General features: G+C 36.9%; 1 protein-coding gene across 3 annotated transcripts in view; it reads left to right on the forward strand.

Moving 5' to 3' along the window:
* The window catches only part of LOC126236473 (cleavage and polyadenylation specificity factor subunit 1), a 328,004-nt gene that overhangs the window by 217,351 nt on the left and 89,612 nt on the right, over positions 1-21,041 (forward strand). For all 3 annotated transcript variants that reach the window (XM_049945805.1, XM_049945806.1, XM_049945807.1), the window contains one exon: positions 5,679-5,769. In XM_049945805.1, coding sequence (XP_049801762.1) covers positions 5,679-5,769 — 91 coding nt within the window. The remainder of the gene's footprint in view (positions 1-5,678; positions 5,770-21,041) is intronic.

The following is a 21,041-nucleotide window of genomic DNA, read 5'->3' on the forward strand; positions in this document are numbered from 1 at the left end:
TGTGTGTTGTCTTATATAGTAGCTGGAAAGTGTTAGGATTTGTGAACTTAAAAAAACATCAAGCTCACTTAAAATGATCAGCAAAAAAAATTGAAACTATAAATTTGTAGACCATTTTATTTACTAGTAAAAAGAGGAATATTATTTATAAATGATCCATAATTCTGATCTGTTGATTGAGTATTTGGAACCTTTGCCTTTCCACAAGTGAGTGCTCTCTGCCAACTGAGCTACACAAGCATGACTTAAGTCCATCATCACAGCTTTACATCTGCCAGTAGTTTATCTCCTTGCCCACGAAAGACGGGGTTGAGTCCTGGCCCAGCACACAGTTTTAATCTGCCAGGAAGTTTTATATCAGTGCACGAACTGCTGCAGAGTGAAAAATTCATTCTAGAAACAGCCCATAGGCTGTGAATAAACTATGTCGCTGCAGTTGAATAAACCATGTTGCTGCAGTAACCTTTCTTCCAGCAGTGCTAGTCCTACAAGTTTCGCAGAAGAAGTTCTATGAAGGGTGAAAAGTAGGAGATGAGGTAAAAGTGGAAGTGAAGCTGTGAGGGTTGGTAGTGAGTTGTGCTTAAGCAGCTCAGTTGGTAAAGCACTAGCTCGGCAAGGGCAAAGGACTCGAACTGGAGTCCTGGCTCAGCACACAATTCTATCCTGCCTGAAAGTTTCAGTATTCTGTATTATTTTAAACACTTTTTTCAATTGCTAATTCATCAATTTTTGAAGTTCTGCTGGTAGCCTCTCTAGTGTAGATTCACAGTGTGTGTGTGTGTGTGTGTGTGTGTGTGTGTGTGTGTGTGTGTGTTCTAGCTAATTAGATCTGTGAAGGCACCAAGAGAAGAGAATTACACAAGCAAAGTATCCGAAGAGTTAACCATAATCTAGAAATGAGAGAATATTTCCTGTACAGTATACCTGTATGGTTATAGGACAAGTAAATTTTCAATGAAAAGACATTTGGCATATTGCAGCATGAAAAATGTAATTTAAAATTTTCTGAATCAAGGGATTCATGTTACTTTTTTAAAAAGGTGATCAAACATAACAAATCTCTCCATGCTACAAACATTTAAAATGGATATGGTTCTTCTAGTCGCCATACATGATTGACAGCATTGCAGCATACTCATGTGAGCTCTTTGAGTAGTCTTGTTTGCTGTGAAAGATAAATTTGGAGGTTTAGGTGAGTAACTGTTGGAGGCTGATGGGCTACACATTGTCTCTCTTTAGTATTCCAGGCAAGTTCTTGAAGTGGCTATGCTGTTCCTTCAAGAAATGTTACAAATGGAACAGCTAGATGCTTAACATTGTCGATGAAAATGACATCTCCACCAGCTGCATCTCCGCAAAGCCACATCAGTGGTTATAGTACCTTATCTCCGTACCTCTGGGCATTAAAAATATTTTCCAAGAAAGATGTGTAGCTCTGTTCACTCATCCAACATCCCTCTTTCCCATGCCAGGAGCCCATCATTAACAAACTGATCTTTTTCTATGAGTCACATGTAATTGCACTGGCTACCAGTTTCCATTTAGAAGGATGCATGACAAAAATAATTCTGCAAAGTGAAATAGGGTTCATCACAAAGAGCACTGTTGTCCTTCTGTAGCCCAGTTTCATTGTTCCTGGTACCATAAAATAAGGGCTGGTCTCTGCACTTCTGTGGACAGTACAAGCATTTAGGATATGTGGCATGGAGAACAACTGCTGTGAACCTTATTTTACAGCTTAGCTTGTTGGGAAATAGCAATTTCTATGACAGCTGTTAGGTCTGCAAGCAGTTGCCTTGCAATCATCAGAGGATTTTATTGTGCAATTAACAGTTAGTAACAGTAGAGTGGAATAAATTTTAGCCAACAATGTACTGGTACATGCTGAACATTTCGCCTATCTTGGAACTGCTACTGAAGCTGAAAAATGTCACTTTATGATAAATTCAGCAATGCTGAAACTGCAGTCTGCATCTAACCTATTTAAGGTATATGAGCCTTGAAACTTACAGAACAGGGTCCAAATGGCATCTTCATGAAGTTTTATTGTTAAATTCACAAAAGAGATCACTCTACTGACAACAGAACTTCAAATATGACTTGGACATCAGAGGTAAAGTACACTATTTTCATTGCTTTTGAATCACTTACCCCTTCTATGCAATGCTTACTGCTGCCATGTAAAGATAGATATCACAGCTGTGGTATGTTGGAAAGAATTGATCTCAGTTTACAGAGAATGTTAATGTTTTCAATTTATATTTTCCAGTTCCTGATTTGGATGATAGTGCAGGTCAGTATTGCAGATGAGTAGTAATTCGTATTCACGTAATAACTATTAAAGTATGTGTACCCAGATGACTTGTCTGACACAACAGTAATTTTGTTTAAGGGCCAGCATGTAAAGCTGTGATATAAATTAAAATAACAACATATGTCAACTGAATATCATCACTTTCATATAACGTACCACAATACGCTTGGCAATGTGAGCCAGGCATTAAAGGCACCACAACTATTCATTTATCAGTGGGGAGGTTGCTGTCCTGCTTTGTATCTTATACTGGTTGTGACAAGACACCACTCCAAACACCAATGGAATATGGAACACATAACAATAGTGCCTTGTGATAACTAGTAGACTTCAGTGCTATTCTGGTACAAGTATCAAAATCCCTACAATATTTCCTGAGATTAGCCTTCCTATATATACAGAGAAATATGACTGGGGACTTTTATTTATATGTATGGAAGGAAAGTATATATGTAGCTTCTGGTACAAACAATTTTATGTGGCTCAATGGTTTGGTGCAAGTGTTTCATTTGGACATTACTTTGGCAACTTCTGTGTTCCTAATTGGTTATTCAAGCAGGGAAGGGGGACAAGATGTTTAACGTGGAATCCATGAATCTTAGCACCATTGAGAGATGATGCTAGGTTACAAGGCAGACTAAAATTTTTTTGTGGTCTAACCAGAATCAGTCTTGCGACCTGTTGCTTTCTAGGCACACACTTTACCATTAGGTCACCACAACCAACACTGGTTTTTGTCAAGCTTCATTGCTCCGTTGAGCTGTTTCAGCTGTGATGCTAGATGGCAGTGGTTTTGTTTTCACAGTGACCGTGGACTTTAAGTCCTCATAATTCAGCCAAATTCTACAAAATACTTCAGAATATACACACTTACGTTACTCATAAATCAGTCCATTAGCCAAAACCGGATCAAAATCCCTAAAGTAGTTCCTGAGAATAGCCTGAGCATACAGATGGAAAGCAATGACATAGGACTTCAATTTATATATGTATAGATATATGAAGGAAAATGTTGTTAGTAAAAATCTCAAAAATTTCTTGAACAGTTTACTTCACATTTTTACATGATACTCTAATAAGCATTTGGATGGACATAGGGTATATATTTTTGTACAAGTTTTATGTTAAAACCAACTGTGAGAAAGAAAATGCTGAGTGGTGCTGTATTGTGAAAGGTGCCATTTCATTCTCTGTCCCACAATCAGTTTTAACTATGATAGCAGGACATGTAAACCTTTATGCATAACATTTCTCCCATATATAATGTTTCTCCCGTATATATAGTTTCTCTGTATATACAACTTTAAACAAAAATTATGTACATAACAATGTACTGTTTAAAAAACAGTCCATTAGCCAGTCCCGAGTTCGAGTCTCAGTCGGGCACACAGTTTTAATCTGCCAGGAAGTTTCATATCAGCGCACACTCCGCTGCAGAGTGAAAATCTCATTCTGGAAACATCCCCCAGGCTGTGGCTAAGCCATGTCTTCGCAATATCCTTTCATTCAGGAGTGCTAGGTCTGCAAGGTTCGCAGGAGAGCTTCTGTAAAGGTAGGAGACGAGATACTGGCAGAAGTAAGGCTGTGAGGACCGAGCGTGAGTCGTGCTTCGGTAGCTCAGATGGTAGAGCACTTGCCCGCGAAAGGCAAAGGTCCCGAGTTCGAGTCTCGGTCGGGCACACAGTTTTAATCTGCCAGTAAGTTTCATATCAGCGCACACTCCGCTGCAGAGTGAAAATCTCATTCTGAATGTACTGTTTGTTTTCCTCCTCCCAGTTGGTTTTAACGGAGAACCTATATATTAGTAAAGTTGCTTTTATGGCTTTATTGGCTTATGATTAGAATAATACTATGCAATCTGGATCATCAGAAGCTTTGTAATGCTACCTGTTCACAAATTAAAACTATGTGAAATAATGTCATTAAAGCTACTATCCTCACAGATCCAGCGGCTGGAGAGGTCTCTCTCATACCCTGTATACCAATGATCCCAACTGATGTATCCATTCAGTTTCGTTTGCAGTAAAAATAAAGAACGCTCAATGTCGGACGTTCAGATACTTTGAAATTTATTTATGGTTTGTATGTTTTCCACATGGTCAAATGTATGTTGCCCTTTCATGAAAAAGTAGTTCAGAAAACCAGTTCACACTCTGCCACACAGTAACCAAAAAATGAAACATGTATATCTGACATTTCACAATTGTATTGCGTACAAGAAATTTACAAAAACCTAAAAGCAGTAAAAAACCAAACAAAGGATTCCTTTTATATTGTAGACAATTTATTATGAGTTCCATACCTTCATATTGGGTGAAATTGCAACCAGGAGCCAAAGTTTGTGTCTTGACAGTTAGGATATATATCCGATTGTTACATATAATTAGCAGCCGTGAAGCACTGCTGGATTCTGTATAGGCAAATAAAATGATGGCACTGATGTTAACAATAGAATATGCTCTAACATTAAATGCATGTTGGTTCATATTGGACTCATACATCCTTAGAAAATGTGAAACTTTATTGATGTCTTTCATACAATACAAACACGGAGCCTCTTCTCAATTACTACATTTTCAGTTCTGACATTTCGTTTGACACAGCTGTAATTTCTTTAGGAAAGTTAAGTTTATAAACATTGCAATCATTGTACGGCTGTGTTTCTGTCTCGTTGAAATCTCATTTCTTATGTTGGATAGGTGATCTGTAATGTTGTGTGTGTGTGTGTGTGTGTGTGTGTGTGTGTAGGGAATAAGAGTAGAGCATTTTGATGTAATGTCATATTCAAAATACAGTCAATTAGAACTTATTGCAAGCATGTACTTGATTTTGGACCTTTCTCATCGTTGGTCATATCTCTCTTACTTCTTCGCGTTTTTCTCATATGTATGCCTCCCCTCTATTGGCCTTGGCTCTTCATATCTCTTTTACTTGTTCACATTTTTCTCATATGTATGCCGCCGCCCCCCCCCCCCCCCCTCCCTATTGGCCTTGGCTCTTCTTATTTCCCAGTTTCACAGCTTTCAGGTGTCACTTTTTACATCCCATTGTCAATTTTCATGCTGTCCATTTCTGTTCTCTCTTGTGTAGCTGCAGGGAACACTAGTTACAGAAGCTTGCATTCTTTCTTCTTACATTTGTGAAAATCTGCTGCTGCCTTTGTGACTATTCATTTTTCATCTTTGTTTGGCTAAGAACACTTCTTAATGTGTGGAAACATTTCTTAGTGTTTTCAGCTAATTACATTTCAGTGCATCCTCCAGCTTACTGAGCCAGATTTTCAACATTCATGTTGCATTTTATGAAAATTATTTTGCATCAGAATATACATCATAACAAAATTAACTTTTCATTTATTTTACAGAACAAAGAAGAAAACTGCAGATGGTGATACCTATTTAGAAAGTAGAGTATGCCAGTTGAGATATTTCAGCAACATTGCTGGTTATAATGGGGTAGGTACACTACCTTCTATATCCGGTAAAGCACACTATTCTGTTTATTGTGTGAATGCATGTTCTTTTGAAAATAAACATACAGAGTTAGTTCATTACATGGCTGTAATATTTCCCATTTTTCATGTATTGCAACAGTGTTAGTTTCAATTCAGATTGAGTGTATTGTTGCTAATGTAAACAGTAACTGGATTCCACAATAGATTTAAGATTTGTAAACTGTCTAAGCACCCAAATATTTTGCAGCTCCGATTCAGTGACAAATATTCCTTCTCTTGACACTCTGTATTGATCATTACCACAATTTTGTCCTGATTGTGTCTTGTAGTTTTGCACACTGGGACATATTCTTTTTCTGTTGCAAAATCAGCTCTTCCACAAGGAAGAATGGCATCCCTGAAGAACAAGGCTTCATCGCATTATTGTGGATCTTGTAGTATAGCTTGAACTGTAGATATAAACAAGCCAGCAATTTCGTGTAGTGTAGGTTGTATGGCACAAAGTAGGTTTTCTCTACTTGTTTCCATAGCACAGTAACATGCTCTCAAATGACAGGTGAAGTTCATAGTGATGGGAACTATCCTTAAGGGTGGTCCTCCATCAGTGTTGTCATAACTCATCTGAACCGTTTGAATATGATTGACCATTGTGAACATTCTTTCACAAGCACTTAAAACATTTTTTTTGGTCATCATCCTCCATCAGTCCCCAAGAAAAACTAAGTGCAAAGCAACAGCTTACCACTGTTTCCTCCTCTGCTTCATGCTAAGTGATTAACAAGTATCTTAGATCAGCAGCAGAGTGTGTGCTGATTTGAAACTTTATGACAGTTAAAAATTGTATACTGAACTCTAAACTGTGTAGCACTGATGTACTGGTAGAAGGGAAGCTGGGGAGGGAGGCAAGTAGTAAGTCATGCCTAGTAGTGCAGTTGGCAGAGAACATTTGCTCACGATAGGCAAAGGCTCTGAGTTTGGGTCTTGGTCCGGCACACAGTTTTAATTTGTAGGAAGTTTCGGTTATGATAGAGGTTTCCTCTCTGCCCTTTGTTTAATACCCCATGCTTCTTGCAACTGCTGTGTATACGCATCCTTGAACAATCAGGAAAATCTGGGAGAAACCCAGAAATTTTTTCATCTGGAAGAAAACTGGGAATTTTTTAGAACTCCGGAAATTTTTCATTGTTCTAGTTTCCAATTAAATTTTTGTAATTTTAACTGATAAGGACTGATACTCTAACAAAAAATTTTACTTTAGCTCACTTCTGCAGAATAATGCTGCAGCAATAAAACATAAATGGGAGAAGAGCACCAAAATGAAACTTAAATTGCAAAGAAAATTCACCATTTTCAATACCATGGTGTATACGACTCGGGACAACCGGGAGATCCAGGAAAAACCTGGGAATTTTTCCATCTGGGAGAAAACCGGGAAAAAACCTGGGAATTTTTTAGAATTCCGGGAACTTTTTTGTTTTAGTTTTCAGTTAAATTTTTGTAATTTTGACTGGTAAGAAACAATACAATAACAAAATATCCCGCTACTGCAGAATAATACGGCAGCAATAAAACGTGAGCGAGAGAAAAAAAACGAAAATAAAACTTAAATTGCAAAGGAAATGCGCCATATACAACAACAAAACACAGTACTCATACAAGTGTCTGCCAACAGCAAAATGTGTCAAAGGATTAGGAAGATTACGCAGTGCTTCATAACAACAAATTTTCTCCGACGATCATGACGTCACAACTGTTCACATTAAATTTGTTTGAGCAGTTGCGAGCGGGCTCATGCACATGCACAGTTGAATCGCGCATGAGTAGTACCTTCTCCAGCTTCTGGCTACAGATGTGTTGCTGTTGGTTGTGTAAGCAGTCACAACAAGCAGCTAGATGTTCTGGGAAACATTTTACTGGCACGTCCAAGCTGCCAAATTCACTGGTGGCAAACCGGGGTATCTGCCCCTGGCAGCAATTCAGCAATTTCAGGGTGGTGGTGGTGGGGGGTTGAGGAGAAAACCTTGTTTCACAAAGCGCCTAGTATCCAGTGCACCTTAGGCTATTGATTATTCATATGATTTTGAAACGCTGTTGGTTTTTGAACATATTCAAAATTTATTTCTGAATGAATCATTAGTTGATTTTTGAATGCGTGCATAGTGTACGTCATGCCTCTGCCAGGGGAATTCCCGTCGCATCTATAAATAAGCTGGCCGAAGTGGCTGTGCGGTTCTAGGCGATGCAGTCTGGAACCGCGAGACTGCTACAGTCGCAGGTTCGAATCCTGCCTCGGGCATGGATGTGTGTAATGTCCTTAGGTTAGTTAGGTTTAACTAGTTCTAAGTTCTAGGGGACTAATGACCTCAGAAGTTGAGTCCCATAGTGCTCAGAGCCATTTGAACCATCTATAAATAAACTTACCTGCACACAGAAGGGGATGGGGCTACACAAACTGAGCGGGATAAAGCCGAACGGGTGAATGCCAATCGCTGTTTGTTTATGTAGTTGACTGGGTTTTCGAAAGATCAGCATAGGTATAATTAACAGTGAAATCCATAGTTCAGACTACCACAGTGGAAATAAACGACTAACAGGTAAGAAGGAATACGTATTATCATCTTGGTGTATCCAGGAAAATGAAATTTTTACAGAAAAATTTTGGCCAGACTGCCACACTAGTAAGGGCCAGTTGTACAGTCCCTGGTAGCAGCCGTCTTAAGTTCTATTCTGGGAGTAGCGCGGAAAATGACAGTTGATTGTGGCAGGGTTAATGAAGTTAACCAGGGAATAAGTTTTGGCACTGGCAGGAATAGTTGCAGAATTAATGATAAGATTGATTGTCAGAACGAGGAAGGAGAAGAAATAGGAACATCACACAAATTATGGAAGAATATGACGATTCCAAATTTATATAAAAATTTCATACTACTACTTTTCGATCTCATGCTTGAGAAGCTGAAGCGTAGGAATGAAATGTAAAATTATTACCGAACACAAAGTGTTTTGCTTATAGTAGGCCTAATAGGCATTTCATATTGGTACTTCATGAATTATATTCCGTCGCATTATAAAAATGACTATTTGTGCCAAAACAGCCCCGTTTATTTGGTGTGTGTTACAATTGCCGCAATATTGGAAAGGCCTATTTCGTTTCATCGAGCAGACAGTAACAAAATACACGTAATCAGATCGAGAAACCACACCAGTCTTGGGTACTGTTTGTATTAACTCCTTTTTCAGTATTAGACAACATTTCGTTTTTTCTTGTATCAAAACGTTTGACGAGCTTTGATGAGGTAATAGATTCTTTCCCAGAAAGGAAAGCACGCCCCGTAAAACTGTACTGAGGTAAGAGAGAAAAAAAATGCTGGAACTTAAGGATTGAAGAAATGTGTACTGTCTTGTTTGTCTCTTGTCTTTACTGGTTTTATGTATATTATATTTAATTTTAAATCACTTAAGAAAGCAAGTTATTAGCTAATAGGCAACAAAGAGTGCAAATTTTCTGAAGAGTTCTCCCGGTTGCAAATAATCCCATCCAGTATTAACTGCGAGGTTTTTTTAAAAGAGGGGTTGGATGTCAAACTGGCCGACTGGGAGCAGGAGAGGCACCACAGGACATTTTAATTTCTACTGACCTGAATATAGTCTGATGGAATCCATTACAACATGTACACGTTTGAATTCCACAGAGCGAAATACAGTGACGTGCGATTGAAGAATGCTATGTGAAGAGAAATGGCACTGCACTTTGGTACACTTAAGACCAAATAACATGCCTCACATTTTCTCGAACACACATGTTTTACATATCAGATTCTTCAGAAAGATGGGCGCTATAAAATGAACAAATTTTAGAAGAGTCGACTTTATTAAAATTTTTGGCATCCTACCTCAAACGCTGGAGGGGGAAGGGGGGGCATTACTATCTAGTATTGCCGCGGTTTGAAAATATCGTTGATCCGGGGCTGATGCTTAGAGCAGTCTGAGTAGTAGTGGGGAGGTGGATAGTCTCAACGTGCCCCATGTTTAAGTTCAATGATTTTGCTGTTTCCTCTTCATTTATTGCTTTCACGTCTAATGAAACAAAAGGGATTTCTGTGACCGGGAGCTATCAAATGAATTAAAATACATTCACATAATTACGGAAAGGTAAAATATATTATTAGTTTCAGATTTTATTTTATTTCCATCTTTCTGACAGTAAAGCATTAATCGCCTTGCAGAACGATGAAGTTGTTTTTGTCGGTTTGCTAAAGAAATTTGGCTTTTATTAGACGTTACAGCTGAGGCAATCAATGCATTTGAAGCGAAGTGTTAAATGTGCATGTTTTCATCTTCTAGCACTTATGGCATTATGCCATAATGGAAAGAACCAAACATGAGAATACAATACTGGTACTCCAAGAAAATTTACTTTCGAATCTGGACGTACGAATCTGCACTTTAAGCCGAATTATGCATTTTAGTATGGTTCATGAAATTCCGATGCAAGTGGAGTATCCTCTGATGCCTTGTTTCCTTTATAACATAATGTAAGATCTTTTAATGTTTTACATGTACGAACACACGGGCTTCCTGCGTCATCGTAGCTGTGCAAGCGCGGTGACGCCTGTTATCTAGTGCTCTCTGACAACTGCTGAAACGAACCTATTTCTAACAGGTCGCGGGAAAATATTGCGAATGATTGTTTGAAAAGCGTTACTTTCAAAGTAAATTTCCTTTAACGGAAGATGAACTATGTGCGAGAATGTACGATGAATTTCTTAAATCAGAGATTGTTTGACTCTCATTTAAAAATCAACTCTTTGAGGACGATCATTTAGAAAAATTTTGAGCCCAGGTCAAACATTTATGTCGTTACTAAAAATTTTATTGGCACATTTGTGTGATGTATCTGAAAGCGTAACACACGCAAAAAAGATCGACATTATACGTGAAAGCTTCTCTTACAGCTAATTATATGTGAAAGCTTTGCTTTTCTTGTAACAACACTATGTATATTAATTTAAACCATTAACTTTTCCTATTAGTGTGTACACGCTACTTAATAGTGATATTGCTATTGGCTGACTACATCACTGAATATCTGCTATCATCGGCTGGCGAGATCACGTAACATGAGCCATGACTGGCTAACAAAAGAGCATCACAATCTAGATTTCAATGCTTCAGAAAGTAACATGTGGTGTTTGGTGGAATTCACATTTATATTTTCGTAATACAAAAATATGCAGCGCAGATGTTGCTATACATCAAAGATCTTTCCAAAACGCGAAATTCTATGCTGGTGTATAAAACCATAACCATTCAAAGGACTGATAAGTTTTACAGTTCTGAGGAGGAGTATACTGTCACTTAACACAGAAAAAGTGTATTTTCACCCTTGAGAAAGTGTATTTTTAACCGTGAAATCCGGGAATCATTTTTTCTTGTCCACGTATACACCCTGAATACAAAACACAGTGCACACACAAGCATCTACTGATAGCAAATAGTGTCAAAGGCTTTAGGATGAAAACTATGCAATACTTTCCAACAACAAACTGCTTTCAATGAGCATGCCATCACAACTGATTACATTAGTTTTGTTTGATGAATTGGTAGCGGACTCCTGTGCATGTGTAGATCTGAAGTCATGTATGAGCTGCACGTTCTCTCACTTCTAGCTACTTGAAGTGTGGCTGTTAGCTGTATGAGCAGTAGCAGCAAGCAGCCAGATGCTAGACGGAAACATTTTTCTAGCACACCCAAGTTGTCAGATCGGCACATGTGCGGAGCAGCCTGGTTTGTAGTGCAGGAGTAGTCTCCATGTGACACGTTTACATTTTGTGATTTTGCTGTTTTGTTTACATTTACATCTCTTATGTTAAATGAAAACAAAGTTGATTTTTGTGGCTCGGAGTTATCAAGTGAATTAAAATATAGTCACATAATGAAGGAAGATTAAAATATGTTATTAGTTTCAGTTTTCTGATATTATTTTATTTCCACATCATTGACAACTGATTTCTTTCCATGTTATTGGCAGTCTAGCATTAATCATCTTGCAGAGCAATAAAGTAATAGTTTCCTAGAGAAATTTAGCTTTTATTAATCTTTTATGCAGAGGCAACCAATTTATTTGAAACAAAGTGTTTCATTCCACACTGTTGGCTAGTTTCAACTGTTCACTAATTTTCAAGTGCACATTTTCACCTTTTGCCATGCTTGGCATAGTACCATAATGAACAATACATGAGAAACTACAGTACTGGTACTCCAAGAAAACTGGCATCCTGAAAACCACAGTGGAAAGCTTAATACCAGGTAGGAGCCTACTTCAGTGTGAATTTGGACATACGAATGTGCACTTTAAGCTGAATTATGAATTAATTATGCCTCCCATGAAACACACTGTTTTTCAATCACAAGACATGTTTCAACACTTGTCTGGTGCCTTCTCAAGGCTTGACGCTATTTCTTAATTTGTGTTGTTTACATCTTAAATTTACTGAATGCCATTCTTAGGTAAATTTTAGATTTCCAGCATACCCTGTTATCATTATAACTCTATACAAGACTTTATATTTGCTCCTGGAACAGAATATAAACTGCCATTTATACAGTTTCATGGCTTCACAGAAAACCTTGTTCATTTTTACACCATTTGAAAGTTGTGAAAAACTTATTGTCCTTAGTTCTGGCATATACAAACAGTTGGTTTTTGCAAGAAATTTGTATTCCTTCTTACAAGCTTTTTGCAGTACTGTGTGGACATAAACGTGATTGGAAATGCTAGATAAGATTATTGGAGAGTAGGAATTAAAAAAAAAAAAAGAAAACAGTATTAAAGTCACTATTTAGCAAAGTATTTGGGTACTTTAAGTTGTATAATCTAGTTTTGAAATGTCTGCTTTCTTATTTTGCATTCCTTATCTGGATAGGATATCGTAAAACAATTGCCCTAAGTACAGTGACTGCATATGTCCTTTCCTAATAACATGCTACAGTGCTGCACTCGGTCATGTGATGCCCCACCACACAACATTCTAAACAGAAATGCAACAAGAAGCGTATGAGCAGAGCAAACACCAAGCATGAGCTTCCTATATCCTGCAGCTTCTTATTCGCAGTAAAGCCTGTTTGTTGACGCTCTGACAACTGTTCAAATGTACCTATTGATAACAGGTCACAGGAAAATATTGCGAATGGTAGTTTGAGAAGCGTTATTTTCAAAGTGAATTTCCTTTTATGCAAAATGAATTATGTTACACATGGAAAAATTTCAGGCCCATAAGACCAGCCATTTATGTCATTATTTAAAATTTTATTGGCACATTTGTGTTTGAAATATCTTAAAGGGTAACATATGCAAAAAAAGAACCAATATTATATGTGAAATCTTAGGTTTGTTTGTAGCTATACTATATGTTTATTAATTTAAACCATTAACTTCTCTTATTTGGGTGTTCATGCTACTTAACAGTGATGTTGCTATTGGCTGCCTACAACAAGTGTCCTATGCTCTGAGTATTTGCTGTCATTGGTAGGCAAGATCACGTGATATGAGCTATGAGTGGCTGATAGTCAGGCATCACAATCTTGATTTCAGTGCTTTGGAAACCAATGTGCGGTGTTTAGTGGAATTTGTATTTATACTTTCATAATAAGAATGTATATAGTGTACATATTGCTGTACATCAAAGTCCTTTCAAAAACATGTTGTTTTTTGTTGTGTTTCATTTAGTAAAATACCGGGAACTTCTATGCCAGTGCATAAAACTTTCACCATTCAAAGAATCTGTAAGTTTTACAGTTCCGAAGGAGAGTATACTACCACTTAAAACGGAAAAAAAGTGTGTTTTTTACCAGGAAATGTGGGGAAAATCTAAGAATTTTTTTTCTCGTCTGCGTATATACTCTGAACTGTTAATTTTTATTTTACTTTTGGTCTGTTGAACGATTTAAGTGTTGGGCCATGTTTGTCAGCTGTTTGATCATCAAATTAATATTGCCAATCCACCAGAATGACTTATCCCATCAAGATACTTGAAACTGGCCTAAGACAGAAATTGTGCAATAATATGAAAATAAAATAAAAATTAACTTTGGCAGACAGTATGGAGTCATTCAAAAAAGTCGTAGCAATTATGAATGTTATGTTAGTGTTGACTGGAGGGACTCAAGCTGGTAGCTACATTTCAAATATGGATAGTAAGCATACTATTTACATTACCCACAAACTACATGCAAGATACAGAATTTGCTGCTATTGTTATAATGTGATCATCATCATCATCATATGATATCATTATCATTCTTTTCCTCGATGAACTGTGTATTCACTTCTTCCTTACATAGTACAATATCATTTTGTGCTTCCTTGCTGGCCAGTGTGGCCGAGCGGTTCTAGGCGCTTCAGTCTGGAACCGCGTGACTGCTACAGTTGCAGGTTCGAATCCTGCCTTGGGCATGGATGTTTGTGCTGTCCTTAGGTTAGTTAGGTTTAAGCAGTTCTAAGTTCTAGGGGACTGATGACCTCAGACGTTGAGTCCCATAGTGCTCAGAGCCATTTTGTTCTTTCTTGGTCAGTGTTTGGGCATTAGAAATTAGCTCTTTTTCCCATTTAGTTTACATTATTACTTTTTTAAAAAATAAAAATGTAACAGGTAGATGTTTTTTCCTTTTTTTTCTTTCCCACTCCCAAGCATGGTTTGAAAGCTTTATTTCTGTGAAGGAGTGTGAAGTATTTTGCAATTTTGTGGGTTTTTGACTTAAGTGAGTCTGAAAAGCTAAGGCAGTTCATCCATAAAGAAAGAAGTAAATTATGTTGTTAAATTCTATTGAAGTGGATAATGAGTTGAGTAATTTTCTTTGTTTGTAATTTAATGGCATATTGTTTTGTGAAATGTTGTTTTGCTAGAAATGGTGCAAAATAATGTACAGATATCTAAAAGAAAAGACATAATGTGTTTCAGAGCAGAAGCACCATAAATTTATCATAACAGGTCAGTTTGCAGCAACTATATGAGTGAAAGTTTGCTTTCCATTATGTGAGAAATATGTAGTCCTGATTATCAGCTGTTAATGATGTTGAGAAGCGTATCCATATTGGGCACCATGTGTCTATCCTAGGATTATGGAAGGAAAACTAGACATCACCTCAACTTTATATGATTTGTCTATTTCACAACTACTTTTGGATGTTTACTCTTATCAAATGAAATGAGATGTGTAAAATGTATTCCTAATGCATGTAAGAACCAGTGATGCTCTTCATATTGCTATGAAAAAATTGTCCAGTAATCTGGGCCATTCACTCTAGTTCCCCCCTCCCCCCCCCCCCCTATTCTTATAGGGAACATCTGATAATGATATAGATTTCATCATAATGGAACGAAAGTAGATCACTCAGTTGTACAGACACATAGAATGTATAACATTATGAGGAGAATGGTTCCTCAACTGTGACATTGCTGAAGGAAACATCCTGTCATTTATCCGAAGTGTTTTTGGAAAATTGCAGTAAATCTAAATCAGGGTGTCCAGACAGAGTAAATTATATGGTTCTAAATATGAAGTCAGTACCTTAACAATTGCTTTATCTCATTCTGTTGGTCCCAGTTGTACAACATTATTTTGTTCATACAGAATTTGCACGAGATATGAGCCATCTGGATAGCTGAGCACTTTAGCACGCTACTCTTGTGATTCATGCTTGTCACAGATTGAATCTGCATCAGATTAATGACAAGGGCTGGTGAGCTGGCCACCCTTGGTATCATTTGTAGGTGATTATACACATGCAACTAAGTGAATACCATGCTGGCACTCACATCCCACTAGGTACATGCTGCTGTTTAAAAGTTTTTTGTTTGTTTTTGCTTGGTAAAAATAAGTACAAAAATGGCTCTTGTTCCATTATTACATGTAGAACTATTAGTGAAATACTTATAGTCTGATTGAAATTAGTTGACACGTCACATGTTGGAGCTGCCTTCTTCCAATCAGAGCACACATCATCACGCCTAAACTGTTCACCATTGCCAAACTGCCGCAACCAGTTGTCAGTCCACCTGTAATTCCTGGTCTGACTTTTTTTCTTGATTTATTTGGAGCCAGAATCCTAGGTCTGGCTCCTTCATTTCGCATTTCATAAGGCGTGATGACCATACAAAAAACAGCACACACAAAATGGTGGAAACAAAATATACATTTCATACACAGCAGTAGCAAAACATTACTGGAGCCTTTCACATAAGACACGATTCCGTGTTACATATTAGATTGTTACTACCAGAGACATTGCATTAGACCAAACTTTTCTGAAAACAGCAAATCATCATTGCAACTGGTTGTACAGAGGAGTGAATATAACACTATAACATGGAGAGACACCATGGAGCAGTGATTAAGGGAGAATTCTAATATGCAGAAGGTCGTGGGTCCAAATCTCGTCACATGACATAACTTTTTAAATTTGTATATCTTTAGCAAAATGACTCCGATTATTATTATTTTCATTTATTTGGTTTAAATGCATTTTTTTATTTTTAATCTTTTTTACATCACATTCAACATCATATTGATTTTTTTATCAGGACATGTCATCGTTTGGTATCATGTCAGCTCATGTTGCCAGTGTGAGGATAGTTTCAGGTAACCGATGAAAGCAAGAAGTTACAGTGCACTTTTAGAGCTGAAACTGAATTTTTTTGTCTTGAGTTTGCTCGTAGAGCTCAGCTTTAATCATCGTGAACAAAGCGGGTGTGGTAAACAGTTCTACTGCAGGTTGTTGACCACTGTTTTCTTGGATACATTGCACTTCACAAGTTTGTGATCAGGTTAGGACATGAGCATAAATTCAGGTCTATAAAACATGTCATCTGGCGCAGATCAATCATTGGTCACTTAAAATCAGCCGTGGACAGACTGTCTTGCATTCCCGCCATGCCTGATGGTAACCGCCTCCATCATTGCTCTGCATTACATGAACAGTACTTGTGGAGTGACCCACAGTGTATATGTGTCGCCTTTAACTGAGCAGCAGCCAATGTGGCAGCACTGTAGCATTGAGTGATAGATGTCAACTGTCAAGTAATTTTAATCGGACTGTAGTAATGTTTTTCCAGTTATGCACAACAGTTTGGTAGATGTACTCACTTGGTGCAGTATAGTTACCCAGTTTTTTTTTAATTCTTTACAATGAGTTGACTACTTTATTTTAGTTTTTATTCTTATGGCCCTTTCCTGCTGTTTGAAAATGTGTCCATATTTTCTGATTTTGATGTTCACTGTAGAATCCGATAGGTAAGAAACCGTAAGCAAATTGCCAGAAGAACTGACCATGAAGCCTTAATAAAAGAGTATACTTCTTTCCTAATGGCTTGAAACACATATGCCAGTTTCACTGGACTCAGGCTACAGTTGTTTTAGCCAGTGAATATGCAGAAAGACAATACCAGCTGCTATGTAAAAGAAATGACACTCCCAATACTTATCTAGGATGCTTTTATTATAATATTAATACATGAACATGAAAATTGAAATACCGATTTTTAATATTAATTGTACAAGGAGGCCAATCATCCTAATATAGTTTGGAAAGTACTTTGCCATATATGTGCACCAAGCAAAAAATAATATGTGCATGTAGCTATTAAGAGTGGTGAAAGAAAGTAGAAGCTTTCACATTCATATCACAGATGTTACATTCTCTATCACGCATTGAAATCTCCAATACCTGAACATCAAAAATTGAAGAGCTAACAACCTCTGCCATGCACACTGATCAGGTACTATGGTAGAAATTACACACAAAAGTAACAGCATTTTGTAAAATTGCGTTCTAGAGGCTTTCATGTTTACACGGTTCATTTGCAATATAACATGCATACCAGGCAGCTACAATCTGACAGCTACTGTGGAAATCAAAATATAGTAGTAACGAAGTCTGTAAATAACATTGTATATTGACATCGTTATTTCACTTACTTTTCTTTTAACTGTAACTGTGTGGTCATTTGCTGCCATTAACTGAAAATTTGAAGTAAATTCCTATTTTGTAATTCCTTCATTTTGAATAACTATGACTTCGAACTTCCCTTATTAAATGTGGACTATATTTTTTTAGAATATGCTTAGAAGGAGAATGCCAGTGGGTCAGACTGGAATGTGCAGAGATAGACAGCCACAGTTTTTACATAAAGAAAGTAATAGTAATATGGACATTCATAATGTCAATGCATTTCTTTTATTTAGCAGTCTTAAAATGTGAGCATTGAAAATTGATGTACCAGTTTTTAAAATTAATTTTACAGGGAGGCCAATAAAAACTTACATAATTCGAAAGGAACTTTGCTGCAGGTGTGCACGAAAGAATAAAAAAACCGCATGTACACGTAGCCATTAGGAGAGATAAGAAGTAGTAGACACACACATGAAAATACGTTTTCGTTTGTCTCTGACATTGCTAGCAACTTCTACCACGCGTAATGATCGAGTGGCAGGGTAGAAATGACACATGAAAGTAACAACATTTCCTGAAGTTGCATTCTGGGTGTTCATGTTTAAATGCTGCAGAGAGTTCATTTGCAGTAACACATGCAGACTGGAGAGCTACAATGCCACGACTGGTACATCGTTGATGTTGTCAACGGTGAAAAACAAAATGTAGTAACGAAGCCATCAGGGACAACAAACGTTTTTTGTTAGCGTCAGTTCTTCACATACTTTGGACTAAGAGTAAATGGAACTAACTCTGTTCATTTGCCACTGTCACCACAAAATTTAGAGTCTTCCTAATTTTCAGTATCTCCATTTTGAGTAGCTACAACATCCCTTATTAAAAGGAAACTATATTTGCTTTAGGCGTGCCTCAGAGAAGAATGTTAATGGGTCAGACTGAAAGGTAAAGAGCTAGAGAGACACAGTTTTTGTGTAGAGTAAGTAATTGGTATAATGCAGATGTTGATAACAAAAATTCTGTTGTTGTTCTGAAAAATACATTTAAAGGCGCACTGAACATAACCCCAAATAATTTTGAGAACTGTAGTTGCGGTTTGATCAATTTCCAGATCAGATTTTTTAATGCAAATCATTTTGTGTCTGAGGTTACTTGACACAATACAATGGTGTAAGGGAAAAGTTAATTCACCACCACCATTAACACAAAATTTATTTTTCAACACAGTGTAGGAGAGATCCCCTTCAAATGATTGAATAATTAAAGAGAAATCAAAGAACTATTTCAAGAATACATGTAGTTACAATGCAGCATTTGACACTTCAAGATACATGACATTTGCTCTCGCAGATGAGGTCCACTGATGGTACTAGTCTAATTTAATATGCTATTTCCTAATGATGATGTGATCAGTCATCACAATTCTCATTAAAATGTCCATGAGTGCACACTAGAAAGTTTTATCTTACTTTCATGCTTTGTAATTGAAAAATTGATGTCTTCATAGCCCACATAATTTAATTAATAACATTTTACTTGAGAAACACAAAGCAGGCAAAGCAAGACATCACGCTATCAGAAAATGTAAAATTACATACAAATGTAATTTTTTTTTGAAAATGTAACCTTGTAGCTATGGGGAATCAATAACTCAATTTGGCTAATTTTTATATTAGAGGTTTATCATATTTCAACTTCTAATTGTTGACATTTACTGGATTAAAAAATAAAGGTATTTTATGTAGTACCATTGATATTGTTGTAAGTGATCATAATCTCATAATATCCAGGATCAAAATAGGTATGTAGCTAGAGGGAAACAACTCATCAAAAATGTATTTTATGGTGGTTTATTGTAGAGCAAGCATGTACATGAGATTAAATACCAACATTACATATTTACGAGTCTACTACTATAACTCTGAGTGCTAGCAACATGGACTTTAATTACTTCCTGCTTTATGTAAGTTTTAATTTTGATCAGTCCTGTTTCGATTAGGTCAGTGCTGTATTTGCTTATTTATGGTGCAGTTTTCTGGTTGCTTGTAGCAAATATGAAGTTGTTTGTTGTTGAACAAAAGCATCTGATAAAAATCATTTGTGGTATAAATTCAAGAACATCATGTAGAAACCTGTTCAAGGAACTTGGTATTCTAATTGCTGCTTCTCAATATATTTGTTCCTTAATTAACTTTGTTGCAAGTAAAGCATCTCTATTTCCAACCAATAGCTCAATACATAGTATCAATACTAGGAATAAGAACAATTTACATAAAGACCTAAAATCACTTACCTTGGTCCAAAAAGGGGTCCAATATTCAGGAACACACATTTTCAATAAATTGCCAGCAACCATTAAAAACTTGGTTTCAGACAAAGCACGGTTTAAACAGAGTTTGAAAGACTTTGTGATAGGCAACACTTTCTACTCCATAAATGAATATCTTAACAGAGACTGTTAACCAGCTTAAGTAAAACTGTCTGTTAGATTTCAGATTTGACAGCACTTGGTCACAACAGTCAAGATTAGGTATTTTGTATATGATAAATTTATTAATAGTGCATAGCAATATTTCATTCTGACAGCATGTTAATTCTGTAAATATTAGCTGTTAGAGTTTATCGCATTGTATTCACCTATTTCGACGGTCTCCTGACAAATAATCAGGGTAGTAAATATTATATTCAGATGTTTTATGATTTTATGTTATACTTTCTGACCCGTTCCACAACCATGAGAATCTTCTCATTTTTTGGGTCTATGGAACGAAAACTGAATGTAATCTAATCTAAAACGCATCAATCAAAGGACAGCTTTGAGAGATACCTCCATTGTGGGTAGAGAATTTTTCCAGTCAATCTCATTTATAATTTACCTTTCCTACAATTATTTTTACCTGGTCATTCCACCTTAAATTGCTACATGCGCATATCCCCAGATAATTCATGGATCTAATCGCTTCCAGTGATTGTTTGATGATTTTGTTGTCATACAGTAATAGGTCTTTCCACCTATTTGTGCGCAAAGGGTTACGTTAGTTTATGTTGGTGATCAATTGCCAATCTCTGCACCAAGCATCAATCCTCTGTAGGTGTTCCTGCATTTCACAACAATTTTCTATCAGCGCACACAGAGCAGAGAATACATTGAAGAGCAGTTTAAGGTGTACACGTATACAAGGTGTTCAGAAATTCTCCGTTACAAACTTGTAGGACTTGTGGAGGAGAGTGGGTAGATATTTTGATTTGGAACCCAAGTCCAGGAAAGCACTGTGTCCATACTACAGCCATTTGAAAACATGTTGGTAACACAGTATTTTACAACT

Source organism: Schistocerca nitens, chromosome 2 (genome assembly GCF_023898315.1).
Source record: "Schistocerca nitens isolate TAMUIC-IGC-003100 chromosome 2, iqSchNite1.1, whole genome shotgun sequence".
NCBI classification, from domain to species: domain Eukaryota; kingdom Metazoa; phylum Arthropoda; class Insecta; order Orthoptera; family Acrididae; genus Schistocerca; species Schistocerca nitens.